The sequence below is a fragment of the Carlito syrichta genome, unplaced genomic scaffold (genome assembly GCF_000164805.1).
Source record: "Carlito syrichta isolate Samal-C Ts95f unplaced genomic scaffold, Tarsius_syrichta-2.0.1 Scaffold80094, whole genome shotgun sequence".
Taxonomy (NCBI): Eukaryota; Metazoa; Chordata; class Mammalia; order Primates; family Tarsiidae; genus Carlito; species Carlito syrichta.
Window position 1 is genome coordinate 188,082 of NW_007024190.1, and position 23,717 is coordinate 211,798.

Genomic DNA, 23,717 nt, shown 5'->3' on the forward strand with positions numbered 1-23,717 from the left:
CCTGGTATACTGACTCAGGCTTGGAGCTGGGAGGCTAGGCTGGGCCAAGTGGAATAGAAAAGCAGTTAGAGTTTCCTTTTAGCTTTAAGATGCTCTGACCTGAGGCCAGCTACTGGGGGCATTGCTGTAAGTCACCCCTAATGTTCAGCTGACCAGCAACTTCTACACGTGCAATGGAAAAAGCACACGATTTGAAGTCCAGTGAGCTTGCTGAGTGAATTTTGACAAGTGTCTCAACCTTTCTGAGTCTTAGTTTTCTCATCTGGAAATAGTGATAATGCCAACCTCATAGGGTTAAGGTGAGAATCACATAGGATAATGTAAAGTGTCTAGTGCCTCATGCATATCAATGATATTATTATTATTATTATTATTATTATTATTATTATTGAGTTGGTGTCTCACTCTGTCGCCCAGACTGAAATGCAGTGGCCGCTTCCGGCCACTGCAACCTCGACCTGCTGGGCTCCGGCGATCCTTCCGCTTCGGCCTTCCGAGTAGCCGGAATTACAGGCATGCGCTACCACGCCCGGCTGATTTTTTCATTTATTGTAGAGATGAGGTCTGGCTGCCCAGGCGGGTCTCGAACCCGCGGGCTCAGGCAATCCACTCACCTCAGCCTCCCAAAGGCACGGGATTACAGGGTGGGCCACCGAGCCCGGCATCAATGATATTATTAATTCTGTGCTTGGAGAATCATTAACAGTAATATTTCTCTTCTACTACCTCTTTTATCCTAGCTTGTCCCACCCTCTTTTCTGCCCTGACTTGAAGTCACGAACAAGTCACTTCACTTCTCCATGTTTCCATTTACTCATCTATAATATGGAGATGAAATCACCTGCTCTGTCCACCTGTATCTTAGGACCATTTAGAAGAGAATAGAGATGGAAGGAGTTTGCAAACTAGAAGGCTACCCTCAGATCACTTTCTCTTACCGGCTAGATCTGACTCCCAGAAGCCATGCAGCCTAGAAATTATTCAGAGAGGGAAGAATATGATCTGTAGGGCTCATATCCTAGTCAATCTCCTTGAGCAAAAGTGGAAAGTGGGGAGCTAGCAACTTGCTCACAACAGTCTCCAAAGGGCTTGCCCAAAGCTCCCTCATCTGTTGGGTTTACATCTGCTCTAAACATTATCTGGATCACTCATAAGTGGACCCTGAACATTTACCATAATACTATAGAAAGGGATTGGCCACAATAAAGCACATGCTTTCTTTATTGATTTAAAAAAAAGAAAGGGATTGGCAGTAGTGGGATACTGCCATGGTGGGAGTGGAGTGGGGGACACAACATCAAACCAGGCAAAGTGGGGACCAAGAGAGGCCCAAACTTTACCTGTACAATGACTACTTGTCCTAATCCTGAATTGTACCCCACATCTTTAAAATAAAAGAAAAAAAAACTGAAAAAGGAACAAAAGCAGGCTACATCTCAGGTACAACCCCAGCCCTCAAGCAGACCATAGAACAGTGCTGAAGCTGACTTAAGTAGATTTCTTGATGATAAAAAGGAAGGTCTTAAGAGGTTCCCACCACCAATGCCCTGCCCCTCAGCACTACAAATTACTCTCCAGAGGGCCACAGCAAAGGCAGTGATCTGTCACAGCAGAACCAGAAAAGCTCTTACCACCCATTTTATCCAGCAGGTTTGATGCACCAGATTATTGTGGGTACCACAAAAAGTACTGATAGAACCCTGACTCAGGCCACCTGAGTCAGAATCCAGGTGGAGAGTCCTGGACTTAGATAGTTGAAAAATTTCTATGAGTCATCTGAGGCAGTCCAATCTTCTGATTTGCATATGGGAACTAGTCTTGTCAGATCTATGACCAAGATTTTCCCAAGAAAAGATTTGTCCAAGGACCAGTTGATTAATGAGTGGCAAAAATTGGGGCAGAAACCCAGGCCTCCCTGACTCCACAACCCCCATGAATTTCTAATGGATGTAATGAGATTTGATGGACCTATCCAGAGGCTCTTGCTCCAAAAGCTCCTTTAGTAACCATGCCTGCCCCGTCCCTCCCTGGACAGCCCAGGACAGATAATTCAATTTCTATGAAATATCAGCTCTCTTCCCAGGAGGTTCTCTCTTGTTAATTTGCTTTTAATTGACTTTACTTGATTCATGAGGTCCTGGGGCCACCAAGCATCCTTGTTGGTTTGGGAAGGGGCCCCAAGTATCCCTCCAATTGTATCTGTGGCTGCATTGCCCACAGCACTTTCAGGCAGCTGCTATTTCAGGATCTCTGGCTTGCTTAGAGATTGCAGTTAGGGGAAATCCAGGGATGACCCCACAACAGGTGTCAGATACCCTTGCTTGCTAGGGGCCAAGGGTAAGAGTCTGGATTAGAGAACACAAAACCATGAGCACAATCACCTTCTCCTGCCACAGGTAGGCATTTGTGTAGTAACAGAAAGTGGCAAATGATTCCTGCCTAAGCTAGGACAGGCCTGGAAATCAGCACATGACCCCAAGATGACTGGGTTGTTGCTGTGGTATATGTCTGGTTCCAACTGGATTAGATGCCCTGCAATAAGGGGCAGAGATACATCCCCCCACCCAACCCAGTTGAATAGGTGGGGCATGCACCTACAATGACCAACATCTCTGCCTGTAGGTCTGGGTGAAGGATGTCTGGCTTGACAGTCCCACCATTAGACATAAGCTTTTGGTTGAGCCATCAGCAGAAGGTCTATGCCTCTGTCTCCTAGCTAGTAGGAAGGCTGACACAATTGCACGAACTGAGGCTAACTTCAGAAGTGCTTGCCACCCCTTGGCAGTGCACAGGGACTTAAGGGGCAGGTCTCAGGTTGTAGAGGTGTGATGGAGAGTTTACCAACACAGCATGTTTGGGGTACAGGGCACGGCTTGAATGAAAAACTGAAGTTTCCTCTATTTTCAGTTTCAGCTCTGACTTCTGTTTCCTCTGCTGGGTGCCTCCATCCCATCCTGCCACCTCCTTGGTTTCTCAATTTCCCTTCAAAGGCAAACCCAACAACCATGGGTTACAGGCACACTACTGTGGAACAAACCACAAAAATGCACTTTAGTGACTGGGGGGATCCCTCTTGAACCCAGAAGTTTATTAGCATTGAGAAGATGTATATGTTGTTACATACAGACAGTGCATCAAAATATCCAGATGTCAGTGAGAGCTAGAAATGGAAAGGTCATAAACTAGGTGACCCAGGATTCTGTGATGTCTCAGGGATGGAGAATGGGAAGCTCAGGTACAGCCAGGGGCCACGACCCCTTTCTGCACTGGAAGATAAACAACTCTTACATCTGGGGTGAGGATGGACTATAATTCCTAAATTTTTCCCTTTCCCCCTGCAAATTTTATTTAATATGACCTAAATATACATTCCCATTTTATTCCCCCCACCCCACCCTTACTATACAGCAGGGAAAATAAGCACCAATAATAGCAAGAATAATAATTAAAGTCCTGTCTCTAAATAGATCTAACCCTCACAGATATACATGTCATGTGGATTTTCTTCTTTGGAGTGACTATAGGATGGAAAAGTAGGGGATCAGGCCAGCAAGCCATCACCCTGTCAGTCACTGTTCCTCAAGTACCATCCACATGAGAGCTGGAGCAGGTTGGGGGAGAGGAAACGATGGAAAGGAGGAAAGATCCTCCCAAAGCAGCAAGAAGGGTGAAGAAGTTCCCCAAAGTCTCTTCTGGACAAATGTCACAATCAACTGTGCTCTTGGAAAGTCTCATGCAAGGGTACCTTCAATGAGATGATCAGTTCCTGATGGTTTGAGGATCACTGCCATCTGCCCCCCACCCTCTGCCCTACCTTCTTGGGGAAAAGGGGCATGGATGAAATCCCCTACCCTCCCCACTGGGTGGGGAATGTCCCCAAAATGCTCCTTTGGAGAAATTCAACATGAGAAATAGCACATGGGCACTCTGGTTTAAAAAGCACAAAACATAAAGGGGGAAAAATAAAACAAAAGAGACATAAGTACTCTCAGAAGATCTACACATGGGGGGGGGGTCCAAAATTACAAAAACAAAAACAAAATAAAGCCAGAGAACCACACACTGTCTACCCATTTCCACACACCTGAGTCACCCGGTGTTTGTCTTCAATACCTGGATATCTTCTATTGTTGCTATCATGGGGGTGGGAATGGGTAGTGCAAGACAGTGGGAGTGGAAAGAAGGGAAAGAGAGAGGGCCCTAGGCAGTTGAGATGCCAGCCCTCTGCACAAGCAGCAGTGATTTTTGTATCATCATTTTTTTTGTTTAAAACTGTAAACAGCACCGCTTAAAAACCAATCAGGAAATCATTGATAAACATTATTTTCCATGAATATAAAATGCAAACAATACAAAAATAGATAATTGACTTTTGATATATATATATATTAAAAACAACTTGGATGTAACACACATGGGTAAACTTGAAGTCTCCCTGCGAAACCCCTATGCCTCCCTCTAGCAACTGGGCTTGGGGGCCAAAGGCAGGTGGGGTAGTAGCACTGGCCTAGTGGGAAAGTTGCTGGCAGCAGGATGAAGGGTACATACCCAGCCTCCTGGGCACAGCACTGAGGAGGGAGGGAGATTGGTGTTTATCAAAGCCTTTATTCCAGGAGGCTTGTGGTCTGTCACCCAAACTAAGGCCAAATAGGCAGGGCTTCTCTGGAGACTCTAAAGCACCAAGAAACTGCCATCCCAGTCCTGGAAGAGACCTGCTAGGTGGCCTTGTCTATCCACATTCATTGGTCCCCCAAGGACCGGTCACATCTGGGAATTCTCAGGATCAGAGCTGTCTGGCACTAGATAGGCCTACTAGGTAGTAAGATGAAAACAGCTACCTCCTCTCAAATCCCATTTTCCTTTGAAGTCACATCCAAAAGCATTATCCCAGGACCTTGCAAAAGAGACAAGGTGTTCATCTGGTCACAGCCTGGGAGGTAGCCCAGGTAGTGAACATGACTTAATACCTTTAATAGTCTGAAGCATATTTGGTGTCAGCCAAGCCAGCATTGGCCTGTGTTTGGGGAGAGACCTGAAGCTTGGCTGGCTTTCTCAGTGTCACCCTGTGCTGACATCACCATCTGTTACCAGCCAGGTCTTCCTTCTTCCTGTAGGCAATAACCGGGGTTTAGTTATGAACTGCTCGGCTCGAGACTCAAAGGAGTCTGCCTCTGCAGCCATGCAACCTGATTTCCCAATTCTGGCGGTGAGGATCCTGTCCCTGGGCTGGCTGAGGCAGTGAGGCGACTTACAGGCAGTAATACTGTCCAAACCATGAACGCCTACTCAGCCCCAGGCCCTACTCTTTGGCATGTGACCTTCCAAAGCCTGACAAAGTGTGTAAGGGCTATGACACCTCCCCTCAGAGGCAGTACCTCATGTTGCCCCCTCCTGACTCTAAGAGCAGCTCTCAGCCCTTGGCCAAAAGTTGACCACTTCCTTTTTCTCTTCCCAGATATACTGGTGGCCCTTCTCCAACAGACTCTGGAGGTTGGTGATGGCTCGACTGCCTGCTGTGGCTGGCACAGTTCACATGCTGACAGGAGCTCAAACTGCCCTGAAGGACGAGGTAAGAGGTGGGGTGGATTTTTCCCTGTTGTAAAGGCATTTGGTGAGTGTTTACTTCCTGACAAACAGTCAGGCCAATTTCAGCCCTACCATCCCAGAGCAGCTTTGGTAAGAGGCCAGACAGTTGGAATTTGGGCAGTTTTCTTTTTGAATGCCGTGCTTGGGGTGAGGGGAGGGGGGCTTCCTCACCCTCTTTCATTCTCCAGCTCTATAACAGATGCATTTCTTCACAGTATAGTCAAAGTCAGACTGAAGTGCTGGTCTGGGTGTCTTGAGGGGTGGTGTTAGTGCCATGCAAAGTTGTATGGTACTTCCAGGGTACAGCTTCTATCAACCAGGTCTGCTCTTTGTGGGGGAAAGGCACTGGGCCAACCCCTATCTGAGAAATGGTAACAAAGACAAGCATGGGCATAACCCCTGGTCAAAGAACTGTTTGCCCTCAAAGTCAACTTGACTCAGGAAGTCAACAACTGTTCCCAAGCTAAGATGCCATATATCAGGAATGGTCAAAGCCCTGTTGACTTCTCTCAACAGTAATGGAGATGGGTGGGACAGGAGCAGGGGGAGCAAGAATCATAATTTGGGTCAAGATAGCCAGGCAAAAAATGTTCCGTATACAATTTCCAATAAGAAATTTAAAGGGAATTCTCTTGTATGGGTGATTAATGAGAGGTCAAGCCTGGCAAGATTAGCCTGTTGCAATGTCTTCCTGACAGCATGCTCTTCATCAGTATTTCTAACCCAGTTTAACAGGAAAATAACATGGATATAGAAGGGAGACTGTCATTCATTCCATAAAGGGCTGCAACTGCCATGCAAATCCTGCAGCCTGGCAGAGTGGGGGTGGGTCACAGTCTTTTCTCCCAAGAAGCTTGGTCTTCAGATGATGCCAAGAACTTGGCTAACTGGAAGAGAAAAGTTCCTAAGACAGCCCAGAACACCAGATAAGATGCCTTTGGTATCCTGTCTCAGGAGTGCAAACCCAGAGTCTCTTTACAGCATCCAAATGACAGGTAGACAAGGTGTAAGAAACTTTTTGTGTTGGGGATTTGGATAGAGAGTTTTCCCTTCTAAGAACCTGGGATAACTCAAGCTCTGCAAAGTCTGAAATCCCCTCTCTTGCTAGCTGGGATAAATGGACCTTCCTTCTCTATCCTTTCCCTGTACCACCTAAAACTCCAACCCCTATAGCCAAGTCTAATTTAGGTTGTTTATCCTCCCTTATCTCGATTAAAAGACAGTGTTCCTTATGATGAGATTACAAAAACTTCCTTTAGAGAAAAAAAGAACAAAAATTCAAAAGTGTCTGCAACTCAGGCAGTCGCAAGCTGAAGAAAGAAGGAAGAAATCCTATCATTCCAGAGCCCAAGAGTCTATGGCAGAGTCAACGATAGAACCTTGTTTTTGTCTTCTGTTTGTAACTGGACAAATTTAATCACTCCATTAAAGGTATTAGTGTTTTTGTTTACAACCCAAGCTATAGCAGGTCAGGTTAAATGGGCCCCCATCTGGTTATGATACCAAATTCCACAGCAATAGGCAATGAGACACATGCTACTTGATCCTCTCTAAGGACAGCTAGCTGGGAAAAATAGCTTACAGTCATCTGATGTAATGGTGGCAGCTATGCCAAGACTGAAAGGAATGGGGGTAGGGAGGATCTGTACCATGATTTCACATTGCTAGCAGCAAACAAGTCCCCCATCCCCAAATGGGAGGCAGTGCAGACCTGGCTGCTCATCAGTGGTTCATAATTCACTGGGGGGAAGGGGCTGGGGGCTGCTATTCAGCCTGTGTCAAGGATGCATCACACACACACACACACACACACACACACACACACACACACACACACACACACACATTTTTCCCCACTAACTTGGCAACTGGAATAGGCATAAAATTACAGCATCCCAAACTTTTGGTGTGAGTTACAAAAAGAAACCCCAAAAGCAAAAACTGGAGTGCAGCAACAGCAGCAATCTCCCTGGGTAGATGCACTTGAGCTGAACATGGCCATAGATGGCAGAAGAGGGAAGTGGGAAAACAAGGGTGAAAACTCGTAGGAGTTTTCCTTGGCCAAAAGGATTTTCTAATTAAACAGCAACCCCCACCCCCCACCCCCTTGCCCAACCCCTGATCCCCATTCACATGCTCAGGCCCCGTGCCCCCTCTCCAGAACTGATGATGACTATTTGACTAGGTTTCCATTTACTGCAGTGGAGGAGTAGTTGGTAGGGAGAGTGGCACCCTGCTCGGCCCTCTCCTTTGATAGGTCAAGAGTGGAAGGCCCACAGTGAGTGGGCTGAGGCTGTGGGGGCTCAGGTCGGACCCTGGGCAGTTGAGGAATACCATGGGTGATGCCCACAGGCTTGGCCTGGAGCAGAGGGCTGGGGTCGAATCCTACAGAACTGGAGGAGCAACCGCGCTTACTGACAGGCAGCAGCACATCTCGAGGTGGAGCCCTCACACTCTGGGAGGCCTGTGACTGAAGGCTATAGCAAGGCCCCATGGGTAGGGGAAGGTGTGAAGGCCGAGCTAGCTGAGGCCCAGATTCCCCTGGTGCCTTTGGCTCTGGCCCAGGCACTGAAAGCGACACTGACATGGCCACAGGAGGTATGCAACAGGCTGCCTGTCCATACAGAGACTGGCTAGAAGCCTCATCCAGCTGGCTGAGACTTATCCAGGCAGGGCCTGGCCCCACTGGAAGAGGACAGGAAGCCCAGGAAGACCAATCATAGGCCCCCGGGGGTTCAGTATAGAGGGACAGGGGACTGTCTCGGCTCCATTCCCCTTCTTCCTCCTCTTCATTATCTTCATCTGAATCTTCTTGCTGGGCCTGAAGCTCATCAGACTCCAGGTAGCCCTGGGCCAAGTGAGAATTGGAGAGCTCCAGCTCCAGAGTCTCTGCAGTATCAAGGGAGCGGCTCCTCCTATTTAGGGCCATAGTGGCAGGTGGAGGTCGAGAATGCATGCCCGGCAATCCCAGGTATCGAGGGAGGCTGCTCACACCCCAGGGCAGGCCTTGGTAGAATCGGCTGCGGTAGTTGTTGAAGGCATGTTTGTGGTAGTAGCCCAGCTCAAAGGCTTCCAAGGAGGCTGCAAGGTCTTCATCATTGTGGAACTCAGGATTCTCTTCACACTTGCCTTCCCCATCCCGTTCCACATCAGCAATGTCAAAGGTCACCATGGGTGGCAGCTCAGGGAGGTTTTGAGTGAAGGACGAGTCAGAGTCAGAGCTGCAGGACATGCTGGAAAAGAGGTTTCCATTGCTGGTGAACTCCACCAGGGCCTGTGAGAAACTCACAGTGGCATTCCCTTCCTTTTCAACCTCCTCTTCCTCTGGTTCTTCAGGGGGTGAGTAAGTAGGGTAGGCTCTCCTGGGAGATCCTCCAAAATTCGCTTCTTGCATATCTGGTTCAAACATGGCATCACTCTGGAAGAGATGCATCAGGCAGGTACTTTGGTCTTTCTTAGAGCAGGTTCCCTCAAAACGTTTCTCCAGAGGACGGAAGTCCCTCCAGTCTGGCTCACTGCTTGCGGTGGCAGGGAAAGCTGATGCAGTTTTCCGATGGGAAGTCTGAGAAGCTCCTGATGCTCCTGCCACTAGACCCATAACTGATGGGCCTAAGGGCCTCATCTGATACTCCAAGACAGGCTTCTCCTGCCAGGTCTGGGCCTCTTGAAGGTGAATTTCTTTAGAACGAGCATCTTGGGGCTGGGTTTCCCGGGTTCGGGTCTCCCTGGCATGAGCTTCCCGAGTGTGGGCCTCTCTGACATAAGCCTCCCTGGCATGGGCCTCTCGGGCACGTGCCTTCTGGACCTCAAGCTGCTCTCGCCGAAGTTCCCAATACAACAACTGTTTCTGGATGGTCACTAGCCGTTCCTCCTCTGTCTCCATTGCCCCAGGTGGACGGGAAGAAGAAAAGGGCTCAAAATTCAGGAAGGGGTCAAACATTTCAGAGCTATGACCATGGAGGTCATAAAGGCAGTCATCCCCAGGTGGGGAGTTCTCTAGACTGTCATCTGGTTCATAGAACTCATATAGTGCATCTCCACTGTAGCTGTCTCGGGGTAGGCAATCCCTGCGTACAAGCCCCAGGGCATCACCTGAGTCATCCTCAAATCCAGGTGTAGTGGAGTCATAATAACCTTCATCACTATTGGGGGCAGATTCTTGCTGGTCACTCTGAGGAGTCAAAAGTTCTCCAGAGGCTAAGCCAGGATAAGATTGAACTGGGTCAAGCAGCATATAGCTGTGGTGTCCTGGGGATGTGATGGGATGGTAGCCCAGGTTGAGATTAGGCCTTGGGTACATCTGGGCACTTGCCCACAGATATTCTAAGTCATCATCTTCTTCCTCCTCCTCCTTAACCTCCTCTTCTTCCTCCTCTAATTCTACCTCTTCTTCTTCCTCTTCTTCCTCCTCATCATCTGGCAAGGCCATCTCCTCCCCACCTCCTTGGTAGGTCACCAGGCAGGAACTTCGCTTGGTCCCATCTCGGTTGGCCCTCTGGCCCCCAGAGGCCATGCTATCTGTCATACTGTCCATGTCTTGTTCTGCTATAATGTCGCCACAACCTGTTAGTGAGTCAAAGCTTTTCAGGGATGTAACATCCCCAAATAGGAGGCTCAGCTGGTCCCCCCCAGGGCCACTGGGTGGATTTACCTCTCCTGTCACCACTTTCTCCCCTGTTTCAGGGCTATGGGGCTCCTCTGGGCCATTCGCATCAGGGGCAGGCTTGGGTTGTGCAAGTACTGAAGCATAGGCCTCTGTGGGTGTATCGGAATCTTTACAAGCCACCTTCTCAGAAGCTGGTGGAGAAGGCTCTGGTGATGGAGAAATTTTTGGCCCAGGGACATCTTGGGGTTTAGCATTTTCCTTTCTAGGGGCTTGGAAGGTCTCCTCAGAGTAGAGCATCTGAGGGGCTGAATTCACATGCTCATGAGGCCTGGCTCTGATCTCCTCAAGCCCCTTGACCCCTGACTCACTTTGTTCAGGCCCAGTGACTTTGCTCTTCCGATTTCGGCGGATACTGCTAAAAAAGCCTTTTAGGCCTTTCTTTGGCTTGGGCATGGAGGAAACCTTCTCAGTCCCAGCTTTCTCTGTGGCTCCACACACAGATGTCTTACATCTAGAGCCTGTCTCCAAAGCCCCATGGGCACTGTGGGAGCTGGGAAATTGGCAAGGTGACTCAGGTAAAGGTAAGGAGAAGCCAGTTCCTTCACTGACAACATCTTCAGGGCCACAGACTGCTTCACTCAGGCCATCATGGGTCTTGCTCTTGCTGAGACCTTTCTTGGAACTGCCTTTCCAAGAACCTTTGCTTCGTCCCCCTCCAAAGAAACTAGGCAGAGTACAGATACCCCTTTTGCCACCAAAGAGCTTCATGGCAGTTTTCTTCAGCCTACCTGGGCCAGATGAGGATGGCTCTGATGTTGGTCCTTCTATCACCTCAGCTGCCTTGTTCTTGGCTTCTTTTTCTACCCCTTGGTCATGGGTATCTCCAGAGGCTACAGCTCCCTTGGCCTGAGCAACTTCATCCCTTCGGGTCTCCATAGTGATGGGGACAACTCAGGTATGTTCAACTGGAAATGCAACCTTGGGCTTCCAGGCACTGTTATAACATCATCAGTAAGGAAGCATCACAGTGGGGTCTGGAGGAGATGAGAGACACAAAGAGACAAATACTGGTGAGCAAGCACTGAGGCTGGATTTGTTTTCACAGGTGTTTGTGGTCTCAAGTTTGAGTGGAACTAGAGAGAAAGTAAGAGAAAATGTGGAGCAAACCTTGATTCACTCCATATGCTTGGCTTACTAGGCCAGCCCCCTCTAGGTCCCAAGGCAGTGAAACCCTACACTGAGCAATAGGTGGCCTTCATCCTCTACCCCCTCACCAGGTCCACTCTCTCAGATCACCCTAAACTCAAGGGAGCACTGGGGCAGGTGACCTGCAGATGTATGAAATGAAAGGCCCAGTGGTGCTATTGGCTGTAGAAGAGATTATCAATGATTAAAGAAGGCAGGGATGGGGAGAGGCAAGAAAGATAAGAGGGAGGTCAGCTCTAAATCACAAAATTTTTAAAAGGCATCTGGCAAAATAGCCCACTGAGTCCTTCCTTGGTTCTATTGGACTCAGGCCTCAATTTCACATTAGCCTAGACGCTTGCTGACATTTTGCTTGGGGCTGGAAAGAAAAGTAGTCCTGAAGTTTCACCTCCTGTCCATAGGCTTCCTAAATTGCTCATAGAACAATACTCAGACCTTCAGAACCCCAGAATAGGAGCCTCGGACCCACAGATAAGGCTGCAACCCAGAACCTGCTAAGGTGACAATATGGGGGCCTCAGACCATCCAAGAGGCCTACCAATACTTGTCTCTCAGGAAGATTATGTGAGGGGTGGGTCTAAGTCAGACTTTTTATTGACTATCTAGCTGGGAAAATATTTTAATGTGGCCCTTAGCAACTGGAACCCCCAAACTCCACTTTAGAACTATGAAGTAGAGTATTTCTCCTCTCCTCATTATTTTGGTTTCCATCTACCTCCCTGTCAAGGAAGGGAATACCTTGAAGGCCCTGCATGATTCATGTTCCTGGTCTGGGAGATGGGTTCTCAGTGGCTATTTAAAGAAATAAACTTGGTGCAAGCCATACACTTCTGGTCTAGGCTTCCAATTCTCCAAACACCCAAGTGCCAACAGAGATGGAATAAAAAGGAGGGCTAACCACCAACCACACCTAAACAACTCCCCTCCCCCTCTGACTCCAGGTCTTGTATATTTCAGTGACTGTAGATGGCCCACAGCTGGATCAGTGACCAGTCTGCTAAAACCCAATGACCTCTCACTGGAAAGTCTCTCACCACTGTGTCCCTTCTTTGTAGAGTAGCCACAGACAGGCCAGCACATCAGACCTGTGATTGGTTGTCGCAGCAATAAGACTCACACATACACCTTCAGTGGGAACCTATGGACCAGTACTGGGGATAAAGAGAGGATAGCAGCTAACTCCAGCCTCTGAGCCCTTCCTGGAGTCCATGGCCCTGTCTTGCAAACACTAATTCTGTGCCTAATGCCTTGCTTGGCTTGGCACTTGAATTATCAGTGTGATGCAAGTGTCCATCAAGAGCACTTTGTAGAGTTGAATATTAAAATTGGAGCAAGATAATGGCTGGTTATCCAGAAAAAAGAAGGGGGTGAAGGGAGCTCATCTGATCCCCAATCTGAAAAGATCTGTATTGGCATTTGCTTAGGTTAGGGGTTTTTCTGTGTGACATATCCCAACTCAGCCCTGCAAATGGTAGCCCCACAATAGACAGCAACTCCTCTCACCCTCAACTATACACATAATCATACTTATACACAAAATCACCCAGAGTTCTCTGCCCTGGGGCTTGATGAGAATAGGGGCCCTATCATCTATCTGAATTCCCCACTTTTGATAGGACAGATGCTTTCACCTCAGCCCTGAAATTACTGCAAGGGTTGGAGTTGTCATTATGGTGTTGGCCCTGGGGGAGTTGGGGTGGCAGTAATGGAGTTGTTTGTGAAACTGCATCCCCTCTGCAGAATTCAAAAGCCAAGAAGGGGGAAACCCTGGTCCTTGCTTTTAGGGTGCTCCTAGGCTAATAGGGAGAGTTCTATATGTAAGAGTTTGAAGATACAACATGATGCAAGCTTTCCAGAACCTTGATACCTGAGTTGGAGGGCAGTCCCTTTGGGCCTTCTCTTGCCTTTGCACCTGTGCTCCATGGGGGTAAAGACTTGCTTACTTACCACAGCCTATATTGTCCTCTTCCTTGCCATAGGCAGTTGTAGTATATTGTGGAAGGAGCCATAGGGCACAGGGCTGGGGTCCAGGCTATGTCAGCCTCCTATCTGCCAAGGGACTTTAACAGGCTAAGGTAGCCCACTGAGCCTCAGGTACTTGTGAGCTATTTTGAGAGCAAAACAGTTCCTCTACTTATCCCCTTATTACCTCATTCCAATTGCAGTGGTGTGAGGATTAGATGTGGTAATAGGCACCAAAAAGCACTCTGTGAACTATAAAGTACAGTAAAACGAGAAATATTGGCATTACTGTTATTATTACTCCTTCTGAGTCAGATCCCAGTTTCATAGGAAGTAGCAGATCATGTGTAAAAGGCTGCTCATGAGGGAAAGCCATTCGCTGTGGGGAGCTAAGGGACTAGCTGCCCTGGCCTATGCTGAGGGAGATTTTAAAGACATGTATGGATCTATACAAGTCCTCGCTAGGAGCAGTTTAAAAAGTGCTTTGTGTATGTGGTGGGAGTGGATGAACCAGGCAGGGTTGTGTCCCTGGGACAGAGTTTCTCTCCTCCCTAGTGTAGGCCCTCTACATAACCAAGACCAGAGTCATCTTTGCTGACAAGTACCAGCCTTGACACCGGGCCATCTATCTTCCTGCCTTGTCCCTCTCAGAGCCATGTACCCCGTAACCATACATAGTGTCTGTGCCTGTGTCCCCTAGGACATTAAGAAGGAAGGTGGCAGAGGTCACTCATAACTAGCAGCTCCCCAGCTAGCTCACTTTGCTACCTCTGTTCCAGGCCTCTTCTCCATACTTCTTGCTATCCCGCCAGGTTCCACAGCTATCTTTGCTCAGTGGGCTATGCTGCCTTTCTTAAGACCACAGGAGTTCACCAGGAGAGTGAGGTGGGGGCAAAAAGCAAAAGGAACAGCAAGGGACAGACTCTGCAGCTTCCCTAGACTGGGGTTGGCTTCCTTCAGTATTTCTGCCAAGAAAGTGGCACTGCCAAATGCAGGGCGTCTCAAACCTCAGGTTTCTCCAATATGGCTAACTAAGTTTCGAGTTTACTAGTGGGTAAGAGAACTCTCCCAAGCTACTTTGTGGTCCCTGGCAGGGGATGCTTGCTGCAGCTAGTGCTATCATGGCAGGAAGCAACTTGTGGTAGAAAGTGCTAGGGCCACCCCAGCTCCCCGGACCAGCCTCAGGTCATTCCAGGACCAGTGGAAGGCTGGTTATAAGGGCAGAACTTCTTTTTCCACTCCACTCAAAACACAGGCAGGAGACCAGCTACAAACCTGATCCAGAAACCCTTCTTGGGGAAGAAGAGACAGCTGCTGCCTGAGTTTTGCACACTCTGTTCCCAAACCAGTTTCCTGGGGCCAGCTCAGCCAACTTAGAGAACTGAGTTAGGGAAGAAAGAGAAGTGTGTGGATTTATGTGGTAGCTCCAGAGGCATGGCCTTGACCAGTCACAGTTCCCTAGCCCTCTTTCAAGCAGTCCTCCCGGAGGCAAACCCACTCCAGGCCCACTTGTCCTTCTGTATGTTGAGTGAAGGATAAGGAAGGAGTGGTGAGGATGGGGAGTCTATCCCCCCAGAGAGCCAGCCAGTTCTGCACCAGAATCAGCTCTGCCTAGCTGGGGAAAATCCAACAAGGCATTTCACATGTTTACACCTCAGTTTCCTCAACTGTAAAATTGAGAGTGCCTACCTCTTAAGGCTATTGTAAGAAGTAAAACCAATGCATATAATGTTGCAAATAAAATGCATTACATAGCAGAAGTTCAAACATTATAGCCACTAACTTTTATAAATATTTTATTCAAACTATACTTTGACCATTTCTAGCAGTGAAAATGATCTCAGTCAGGGTAGAGTAGGATGCAGTCCAGGATTCCATGGGCAAATCATCAAACCTCCTTGGGACCCAGTTTCCCCAAATGGTAAATGAGGATAACTGTGTGGTCATCTCACAGGAAGCTTTACTTGTTCATGCAGCCAAATTTTGATATTCAGGGAGCCAAAAGGGTTAGTTACTGACTAGCAGCCCTGGATTATCTGGGAACTTTAACTAGCCAGGTTCTCTAGCCCAGGCCAGAAAGTTCAAAATTTTAAACTCAGCTAAAAGTACCAACATCAAAGATAATGCAAATCATCAGATACCCTTCACTAACTCAGGGAACTTACCAGTTTACAGAGCACTACCCACTCCCCAACTTTCTATTTACACTTTCCAGCAACCCATTAATCTGGCCTGATGGGGAATGGTAACTCCTTGCCACAGAGAAGGAAGCTGTGCCTAGGCTTGGGAAAAGATTTGTCCAAGGTCACACAGTGGGATAGTGACAGATCCATACTAGCTCCCAGATCTTTTGAGTCCCAATTTCATGCCATTCTGCTGCATTATGCAGGCCACCAACCAAAAGAGGAAGAGCGAGGAGTGCAAAGGTTCTCCTCACACCTGCAAGAGCCATCATCTCCCCATCCCATCCCACCTCTATCCTAGCCAAGCTGAGCCTTCTCTGCAGCATTTCCAGTCCTCACTGGCTGCCACTGTTTGGGCCCCACCCAGCACATTCCAGAAAGCCTGCTGACTTCAGAATCCAGGGGCCCATAACCCAGTCTGTGGCTGCTCTCTTCATCAGCAACCTTACCACCAATCCTCCCAAATTATAGAGCATGTACCCCTACTCCCCTTTTCCTGAAACCTGCCAATGTGGAAAAATATGAAGAATTAGAGCTATTTAAAGAGAATAACCTCTGAGAGATTATCTGGAACTTAAACAGTCAATTTCTAAAGCCCATAGCCAATGTCTACTCTCAAAACTGTATAGGGCCTGACGGAAGTGCTTTCCAGCGTAGTACTCGCTGATGGTGCTGGCAGCCAGGAAAGGCACCTGGCTGAGCTCCTCTTAGCTCCCCCTGCAACCATTCCTCCCCTGATTTGTAGTCTTCCTGCTGAGAGAAGTATCTCACCAACTCCAGATGCAGCAAATACCCCAAACTGCCTTCTTTCACCTGCACCTATTACCCCAATTGACTTGTTCACATACTCAACTTCTGGCAATTCATTCTGACAGGCCTCAGTCTGTCCACCTCTCTCAAATGGACCCTCTTTCATCTTACAGTCACTACATCTAGCACATACCAAGAGCTCAAACAATGCTGGCTCAACCGAATTCTAATTCAGCTGGAGTTTGTCAGCCTGGAACTGAAATGCCAGCTTCACCTCCTACAGACTGTGTGGTTTCAGAAAGTGGCCTAACCTCTCTAAGACTTAAATGCCTTGTCTGTATAATGAAGAAAATGCTACCTACCATGCAGGATCATGGTCAGGATTAGAGATGATCAATGTAAAGACAAACCCATCACTAGGCACTGAGCATCTAGATATTCAGGAAAGGGTTCTGGTGACAGAGCTGGTTGCAGTCCTACCTTTTCCTCTCCAAATCCTCAACTACCATCCCACATCCTCCAAAGATGACACAAATCACTTAACTGAGGTCCCTCTGGTCCCTCCCTGCTACATTGCCAAAATCCTGCCCCATGCCTTCTCCTTCCCATCTCACTCATCCTGCACACTCTTGCCAGACTCATTTTCTTACAACCCTGATTTAAGTGCATCACTCCTCTACTTTCCAAGTTATTCTGCATTGCCTACAGGGTCAGGGCCAAACCCCTTTGCCTGACTTTCAAGGCTTACTCTCCCTGTGTGCCCCTTGAAGATTTCTCAGCCTCATTTATTTGCCCCTTGGCCCTAGCTTCCAAATACACAGGGCCTTCTCCAGTCTGGGAATGTGGTCACCTAGATACCACCTATTCCTACATATGAGCTATCCTGGTGAGTCTTCTTAGTGCCTGAGCTTTCTCCTCAGACTATTGAATTCCTCTTCTTACCCAGTTGGCCTTGAATAACAGGAAGTCATTTACTTACCACTCTTCTCTCAGGTTCCCAAACTTCCTTAGAGAGAAATGTATCTGAGGTAGGTAACATGTCTGCCTGCATAGGCTTCCACTATGTCAGTGCTAGCCCAACAACAGTGAGATCAGAGACAGGTACCACCCCTTCCTCTACCTCCAGTTCAGATGAAAATAAGAGAGGAGCTATTCTCAGGGAAACAGATGTGACAGGACAGTCAAGGAAAGTCTTCAAGAATAGCAGCTGGACCAAGTGAACAATGGAGACCCCTGACTTTTCTATGTATTCACTCCTGTCTACTCACTATGCCCTGTGTAAGTGGTCAAGTAAGGAAACTGAGGCTTGGGAGGGAATCAGGAGAGCATGCTTTGAGGAGGAAGTCTCGAATTGAGGACCAGGAGCTTTAGAGTTCTGTATAACCAACCTTAAGCAAATCCTTTCTCTGTTCTGGACCTCAGTTTTCCCATCCAGAAATAGGAGATTAGATTGGGGGTCCACTTGTTCCCGGTTGTCCTGAGAAGCAGAGGAAGGGGTGGTCTTGTGCCCAGTTTTCAAATGGCTGCTGAGCCAAGAGGCAGGGCAGGGGGCACTGGATTGGCTTTGGGGGTCCTAGGCCTTGCTTGTTGGACATAGTCCATGACTTCAGAACAGAGGTGCACTGTGACCCAGACTCACTCCTTGCACCCCTCCAAAATTCAACATTTTAGTCTTTCAAAATATACTAGGCCTGGCCTATGAATATTTCTAATATATCCAGAGAGGAGAGAGCCCAGAACTGGTCTGGCCCAGCCCTTACTCCCCTGTAAACAGTTGTAGCCCCCAGCAGGGAAAACTGAGCAGACGTAGAGGGAGGACTGAGATGTGCTGGTTAGGGATAGGGACAGAGGGTTAGTATATGCTTGGAAGTCCAGCAGGGAAAACAAAAAAAACAACCAAAAAAACGTAGGTGATGAAAACAATGAAGACTCTAGGAGAAAACAAAGGCAGATCAAAGGGTTCCAATGGCTCTGTACAGCACCTGTATGCATGCTTCTGACCCCACAAAGCCCCTTGCACCATTTTCTCCATTGTCTGTATGTTTTTCCTAATCCTAAAAGTAGAGGTGGGGGAAGCAATGCACCCTCACAAGGCTGGCACCTGCACCTCTGCATGGATTCTGGTTTCCCTGCCTGCCTTACTAGAGATATGCTTACACATGCACAGGTTTGAAAAACAAGACCAAGCAGACAGAGGTGAAAGTCTGAGATTATTTAACTCAGAGAATAGAAGTTGGGGATAGAGAGGTTTAATGCCTATGAAATCTCCAATGGATTATTAAACAGAAGATCAATGGTGACCAGCTGCTCTCAACTCTGCCCCTCAACACACACACACACACACACACACTCACGAGAGGCACAGATTAGCTCTAAGAATTTCTGGGAAGTGAGACGGGTGACCCAGGAATGAGTGACACAAGAATATTACGAAATACCTCCTCTGCTTTTCTGGGGGCGTAACCTTTATCACCTAGTTTCTTTGCCAGGACAGGATTCAGGTAACAAAATTGATGGAATAATATTAAGCATTCCCTCTTCTAGCCTCAGGTAGCCCATATGTTAAGTGAGGAAGCTGGTTCTACAAGCAAACCTGTGACCTGCCAGGTTTGCTGCTATTTCCCAGTGGAGCAGGGTTATTTCCCCCTCTACACACACTTTCCAAGAGTGTAAATGTAACAGTTCTTGTGGAATTTTTTAACACCTCTACTATAGGAGTGAATCATTAGACTGCCAGCTTCTTCCAACCACCTTCCCTCCTTCTGAAACTTTCAGCTCCCAAAGAGCTGCAGACTAAGACAAGAGGCAAAAGAGACATGAAAGGGGAGTGGGATTTCTCAGATGGGTTAACTCAGTCCCCCTTCCTTCTAGAGGAATGGAGAGGTGAGAGGAGGAAGATGGTTAATGAGATGTGCATTAATCAGAGGCTGCTGGAGACCATGGAACATGGTGGAAAGAGCTGCTGCAAAGGAAGTAGCAGCCTATCCCTAAATAGCTGGGTGACCATAAGCAAGTCCCTATTGTTTTCTGGTGCTCAGGATTCCTATCTCTAAAGACAGAGGTCCAAACTGGTGCTTCCCAAGGTCCTATCGCACTAAGAGAAAGGGGTTCAGCAGAGGCCTGAGGGACATTTACCAGTCCCCACCACATTTTGGTATTTAGGTCCAATTCCTCCCCTGCTCCTCTTACTTCCAACAAGGCCAAGGGGAGTCTGACAGTGAAGCTTCCCTCTGGAGACAGCCTGCTCCCAGCTCTATTACCACATCGGAAGGTGGACTCTTACCAAACTGACTTGCAACATGCTTCTGATGCTATTCTAAGACCCCCCATTGTAAAATCCTTTCAAAAACCTCATTTTGTCATGACATATTTATACACAAAAAGCCCTAATCCCCCATTTCCTCATATTTTGATGCTCCCTTCCCTCAGATAGATCAGATCTTCATTACACAGCCTGGCATCTGGGAACCCCCACCACTGGGCCTTAACCTCTTCTCTACCTCTGAGCCCTATCATCTCAATCAGAATAGACTCACTCACCCCTTACCCTCCCATTCCTAATTTTGCTTACCCTTTGCCTACCAAACCCATCTAATTTCTGGCAGCTTCCCAGGATGGTCCTCTGCTTATACAGATCTCTCATCTCTCAATGCAGTTTGCCTCTAGGTTCATGAATCAGCAACCAAAAGTATGCATAGTCTGGGGTCTGAGCAGTCCAGATTCTGAGCTTATTGTTGCTGGGGGGGGGGGATATAGCATGATTTATTTGTTTCTTGTAGTTGCAATCCATCCCCCTTCTCCATTCTCATAGGCATATTCAATAAATAACTGAAGCCTGAGTACCATATTTCTCTAGTCACTTTCATATGGATCAATTTGAGTTGGAAAGGTAAAGGCCTTCTCGAAAGTTCTACAAAGACAGCAAATCCTTCTGGAGCAATCATCAACTGCTCTGCACTGCTAGGCTTTGAGAGGGTTGTGGCTGAGGTCTACGTTTTATTTATTCCTCAGAAGGGTTCTGAGTGAACCCAGACATCTGTGATATCAGAGAGACAAAACAGAGGCAGAGAAACTTAATTATATATAGTCTGCCTCCTATTATAATTTAAGCCCCAAAATGCCAAGAAGCAGGCAGCCCTGGAAGAGTTCCGAGAAAGAAGAGGTCACCATGGGTGGCAAAAATCAGGCAGGAAAGGCAGCAAAGAAAAGGTAGGCCCAGATTTGGGGCCTGAGAAGAAAGATTTGGACAGTTGTAGGCTGAGCAAGTTTGGGTGTCAGGAAGGGAGTTACACAGCAGATAAAGTAGCTGTTGGCCTAAGACAAGGCAAAGGGCAGGTCCAGCCATGCGCTGGAGATGCCTAGCTGCAAGTAGGGGCTTGTGTTGGAGCCTAGTCAAGGTGTGCAGTGGTGACTGTAGTGTAGTGTGATATCTGTGGTCCTGGCTGGTGTCAAAAAGGTACTCAGTCTTCCCCCAAATGAAGGATTTACTGGGTCTCACTGTCACTCCTCAGAAGAGCCAGGCTTTGCCTGGACCCTGAAACCTACAGGGTTCTCCACTCTCAGAGGTTGATCAAATGTCCAAGAAGATCCTGCCAAGCCCCTCAGTGCTCTCTCTCCTATTCTTCAGAAAGGTCTAGAAAGCCCATTGCCAGAGGTGCACCTTGGTGCAGCGATTATGCAGTGGGTGGGACCGAAGGAGGCTAGCTGTACTGGGGGAGGGAACTCCATTGGAACCCCTGTGGAGCGGGCAACACTACAGCACAGTGCCCTCCGCCCTGCCCATGGCTACGCTGCTGCGGCAGGCAGGCAGAGCCGCAGAGGGAGGTGTTTGTGTGCGGGACAAGACACGCCTTGACCCTGTGGCCCACATCAGAGGCCAGTTCTGCGGGGCCAGTTCAGTTACTGCTTGGGCATCTGGGCTGTGGCGCGTCTGCCAGGCACAGCCCCTCACCACCAGGGGAGCCCAGGCAAAGTCCTACGTTCGGGCGGTCACCAGTGTCAGAGGTGTCTGCAGCAGACAATGACAGCGGCCGAGCGGGCTGGGTATTTTAAGTAACTGCGAACTTGGAGGGTTTGGCTGACTGGCAAGCTCTCTCGCACACACAGAGACAGTGCATTTCCTACAATGACGGCCCCTTCGGCCTCTGACACGGAAATCCCCCCACAACACCGTGCCTATCGCTATTTTTAAACGGGAGGCTAGAGAGAAAAAAAGGCGGTCAGTGCCCTCCAAGGGAAAAGGAGGCAAAGCAAGGAGGGGAGACAAAGCGGCCTTGCAGCTTTAACCTAAAGACTAGCTTGCACTGTAGCTCTAACCCAAGGACCAGCAAGAAGCCAGGCTGCCAGCCCGTCTGCCTGGGGGTGGAGGGGCGCCAGATGCGCCTGGAGGCCCAGTAGGAAGGGACACAGCTGGTTGGGGCCGCAAGGCCAAGGTTCCGAAAGGAAGTAGGCAGCCCACAGGCCCAACTGGGCTCCTCTGAGGAGGGGGCAGACTGGGGCAGACTGTGGACATCCCAACCCACGCCAAAGCCAGTCTCCGTGGGGCCCAAACTAGCGCGCCGGCTTCAGTCCGCAGAGGAGAGGCTGGCTGGAGATGCGCAGCGGAAGGGCGGCAGCAGGGCCCCCGGGGTGAGCGGTACCCGCATAACACAGCTGTTCTAGCAAATGTGCTCCAACAAAGGTGCGGAGCTCCCGGCCTACAAACGTACGGCTTGTGGTGCTGGCTGGCGGCGCCCTTCCAGGGACCGCGCGGCAGCACGTGCGGGCCTATCTCCGCCTCCCCTGAGAGCCCGGAGGCATGGCCCAGGCTAGCCCGCCTGCCTGCCCGCCTTCCCCACCCCACCCCCACTCCCAGCCGTGGTCTGCCGTGCTCAGGGGACTCGCGGCCGCTGGGCCCCTCACCGGACAGCCCCCAAAGCGGGATTCACGGGAGAGCGGCGAGCGGCCGGGACTCCGACCAGCCCTTAGTGCCCTCCTCCAGGCGACCGGAGCAGAGCACGCGGGAATTCACCCGACCGCTGGCAGGCGGAGGCTCCTGGCTGTGCGCAACGCTTACCCGGCCCGATCAGGCTCCCAGCCCGGTTATTGTCTGCTGCGTCGCCCTGGGCCGGGCTGGAGCCTCGGCCACCTCGGCTGAGAGCGCCGCCACCCCTGCTCCTGCCGCCGCCGCTGCGGCTCCAGCCACCTCCTCCACAGACTTCTCTTCCCTAGGCTCTGGGCAACTCCCCCATGCCCCCTCCCCGCGTACTCCCTGGCCACCGGGTGGGGCGTCAACGCCCTGATTGGCAGACGTGTGGCCCAGTTGCTACGGTGGGAAGGCGTGTCCGGGTCCGCCCACTGTTTTCCTTGGTGTGTTTCTCTTTAAATGCAAATAAGCGCGGGCGTGGTGTTGGCAGGAGGCGGCCAGGGGACAGAACCCCTGGCTGGGGCTCCCCACTCCCGCCCGCATGCCTAGCAAGTCGCGGCGGGGCTTCAACCCGGGCTGCAGCGGCCGGTCCTACCCGGATGGCTCTCACCGGATCCCTGGAACTCGGTTTCGCTTTTATGCACTCCCATTTCCGTGGCCGCCGTACATTCGCGCTGCTGCGCCTTGGCATCCACCCGGCAGTTTGTCCTAGAGCTGGAGGCCAGTGGGGAGAAGCGGGGCAGAGAGATTGGGGAACCTCAGGGTACTGCAGAACCCCTTAGCACTTCTGCTGGCCCATCTTTAGGCGTAGAGGCAAGGCCCCGCGACTCGCGCCCTCGGGCCACCCAGAGGAGAAACTCACCTGCCAGGAAAACCAGCTGCAACGCCCGCCTCCCCGCTCTGTCTGCCTCTCAGGCACACCAGGGCCCTTAGGGACCATGGAGGCCAACTTCCGCCTGTTACCTATGAGCCGGCTGCTGCCAACAGTAGGGAAGGCGCCTCCAAAGGTTACCTAGCCTGCCAGCAACAGATTTGGAATCCAGATCCCCAGACTCTGCATCCAGAGCTGCTTTCACTTTTCTTCTCTGGGAAGATACTGTACCTGTTTTCATAGTTCGACCCTTATCCAAATTTCTCACTTTCCACTGAATGTGGAGGAAATTCTAAGGTCTCTGGAGCACCCCTTCCCCCACCGCTTGGTGAGCTTGGTTTTGTGCAGGTTCCTGTCCCTGAAAAGTCTAGATAGTAAGAGAAAAATCTTTTCTGGGTGCAGGCTGAGGACAGAGTGGGGAGGCCTGTACCAGCCTTGACTACTACTGTGTGTGGGATGTGGCAGGGGGCCAGCCGAACTTGGGTCTCTACCCTGACGACATTAAGTTGCATTAGTGACTGCCAGGGCCAGATGAGCTGAGGCAAAGAATCCAGTTCTACCACTAGTTCAAGAATATCCAAGCCGGGCTCGGTGGCTCAGCCTGTAATCCCACGCCTTTGGGAGGCTGAGGTGAGTGAATTGCCTAAG

General features: G+C 49.6%; 1 protein-coding gene across 1 annotated transcript; it reads right to left on the reverse strand.

The window, feature by feature from the left end:
• Positions 1–7,759: 7,759 nt before the first annotated feature.
• Positions 7,760–22,523, reverse strand: AMER1 (APC membrane recruitment protein 1). The gene is made up of 2 exons (XM_008054862.2): positions 22,349–22,523; positions 7,760–11,226 (listed from the first exon to the last, which is right to left on the reverse strand). Exon 2 carries the CDS (start codon positions 11,126–11,128, stop codon positions 7,760–7,762), a length of 3,369 nt encoding a protein of 1,122 aa, XP_008053053.1. The 5' UTR covers positions 11,129–11,226; positions 22,349–22,523.
• Between the last annotated feature and the right edge of the window lie 1,194 nt (positions 22,524–23,717).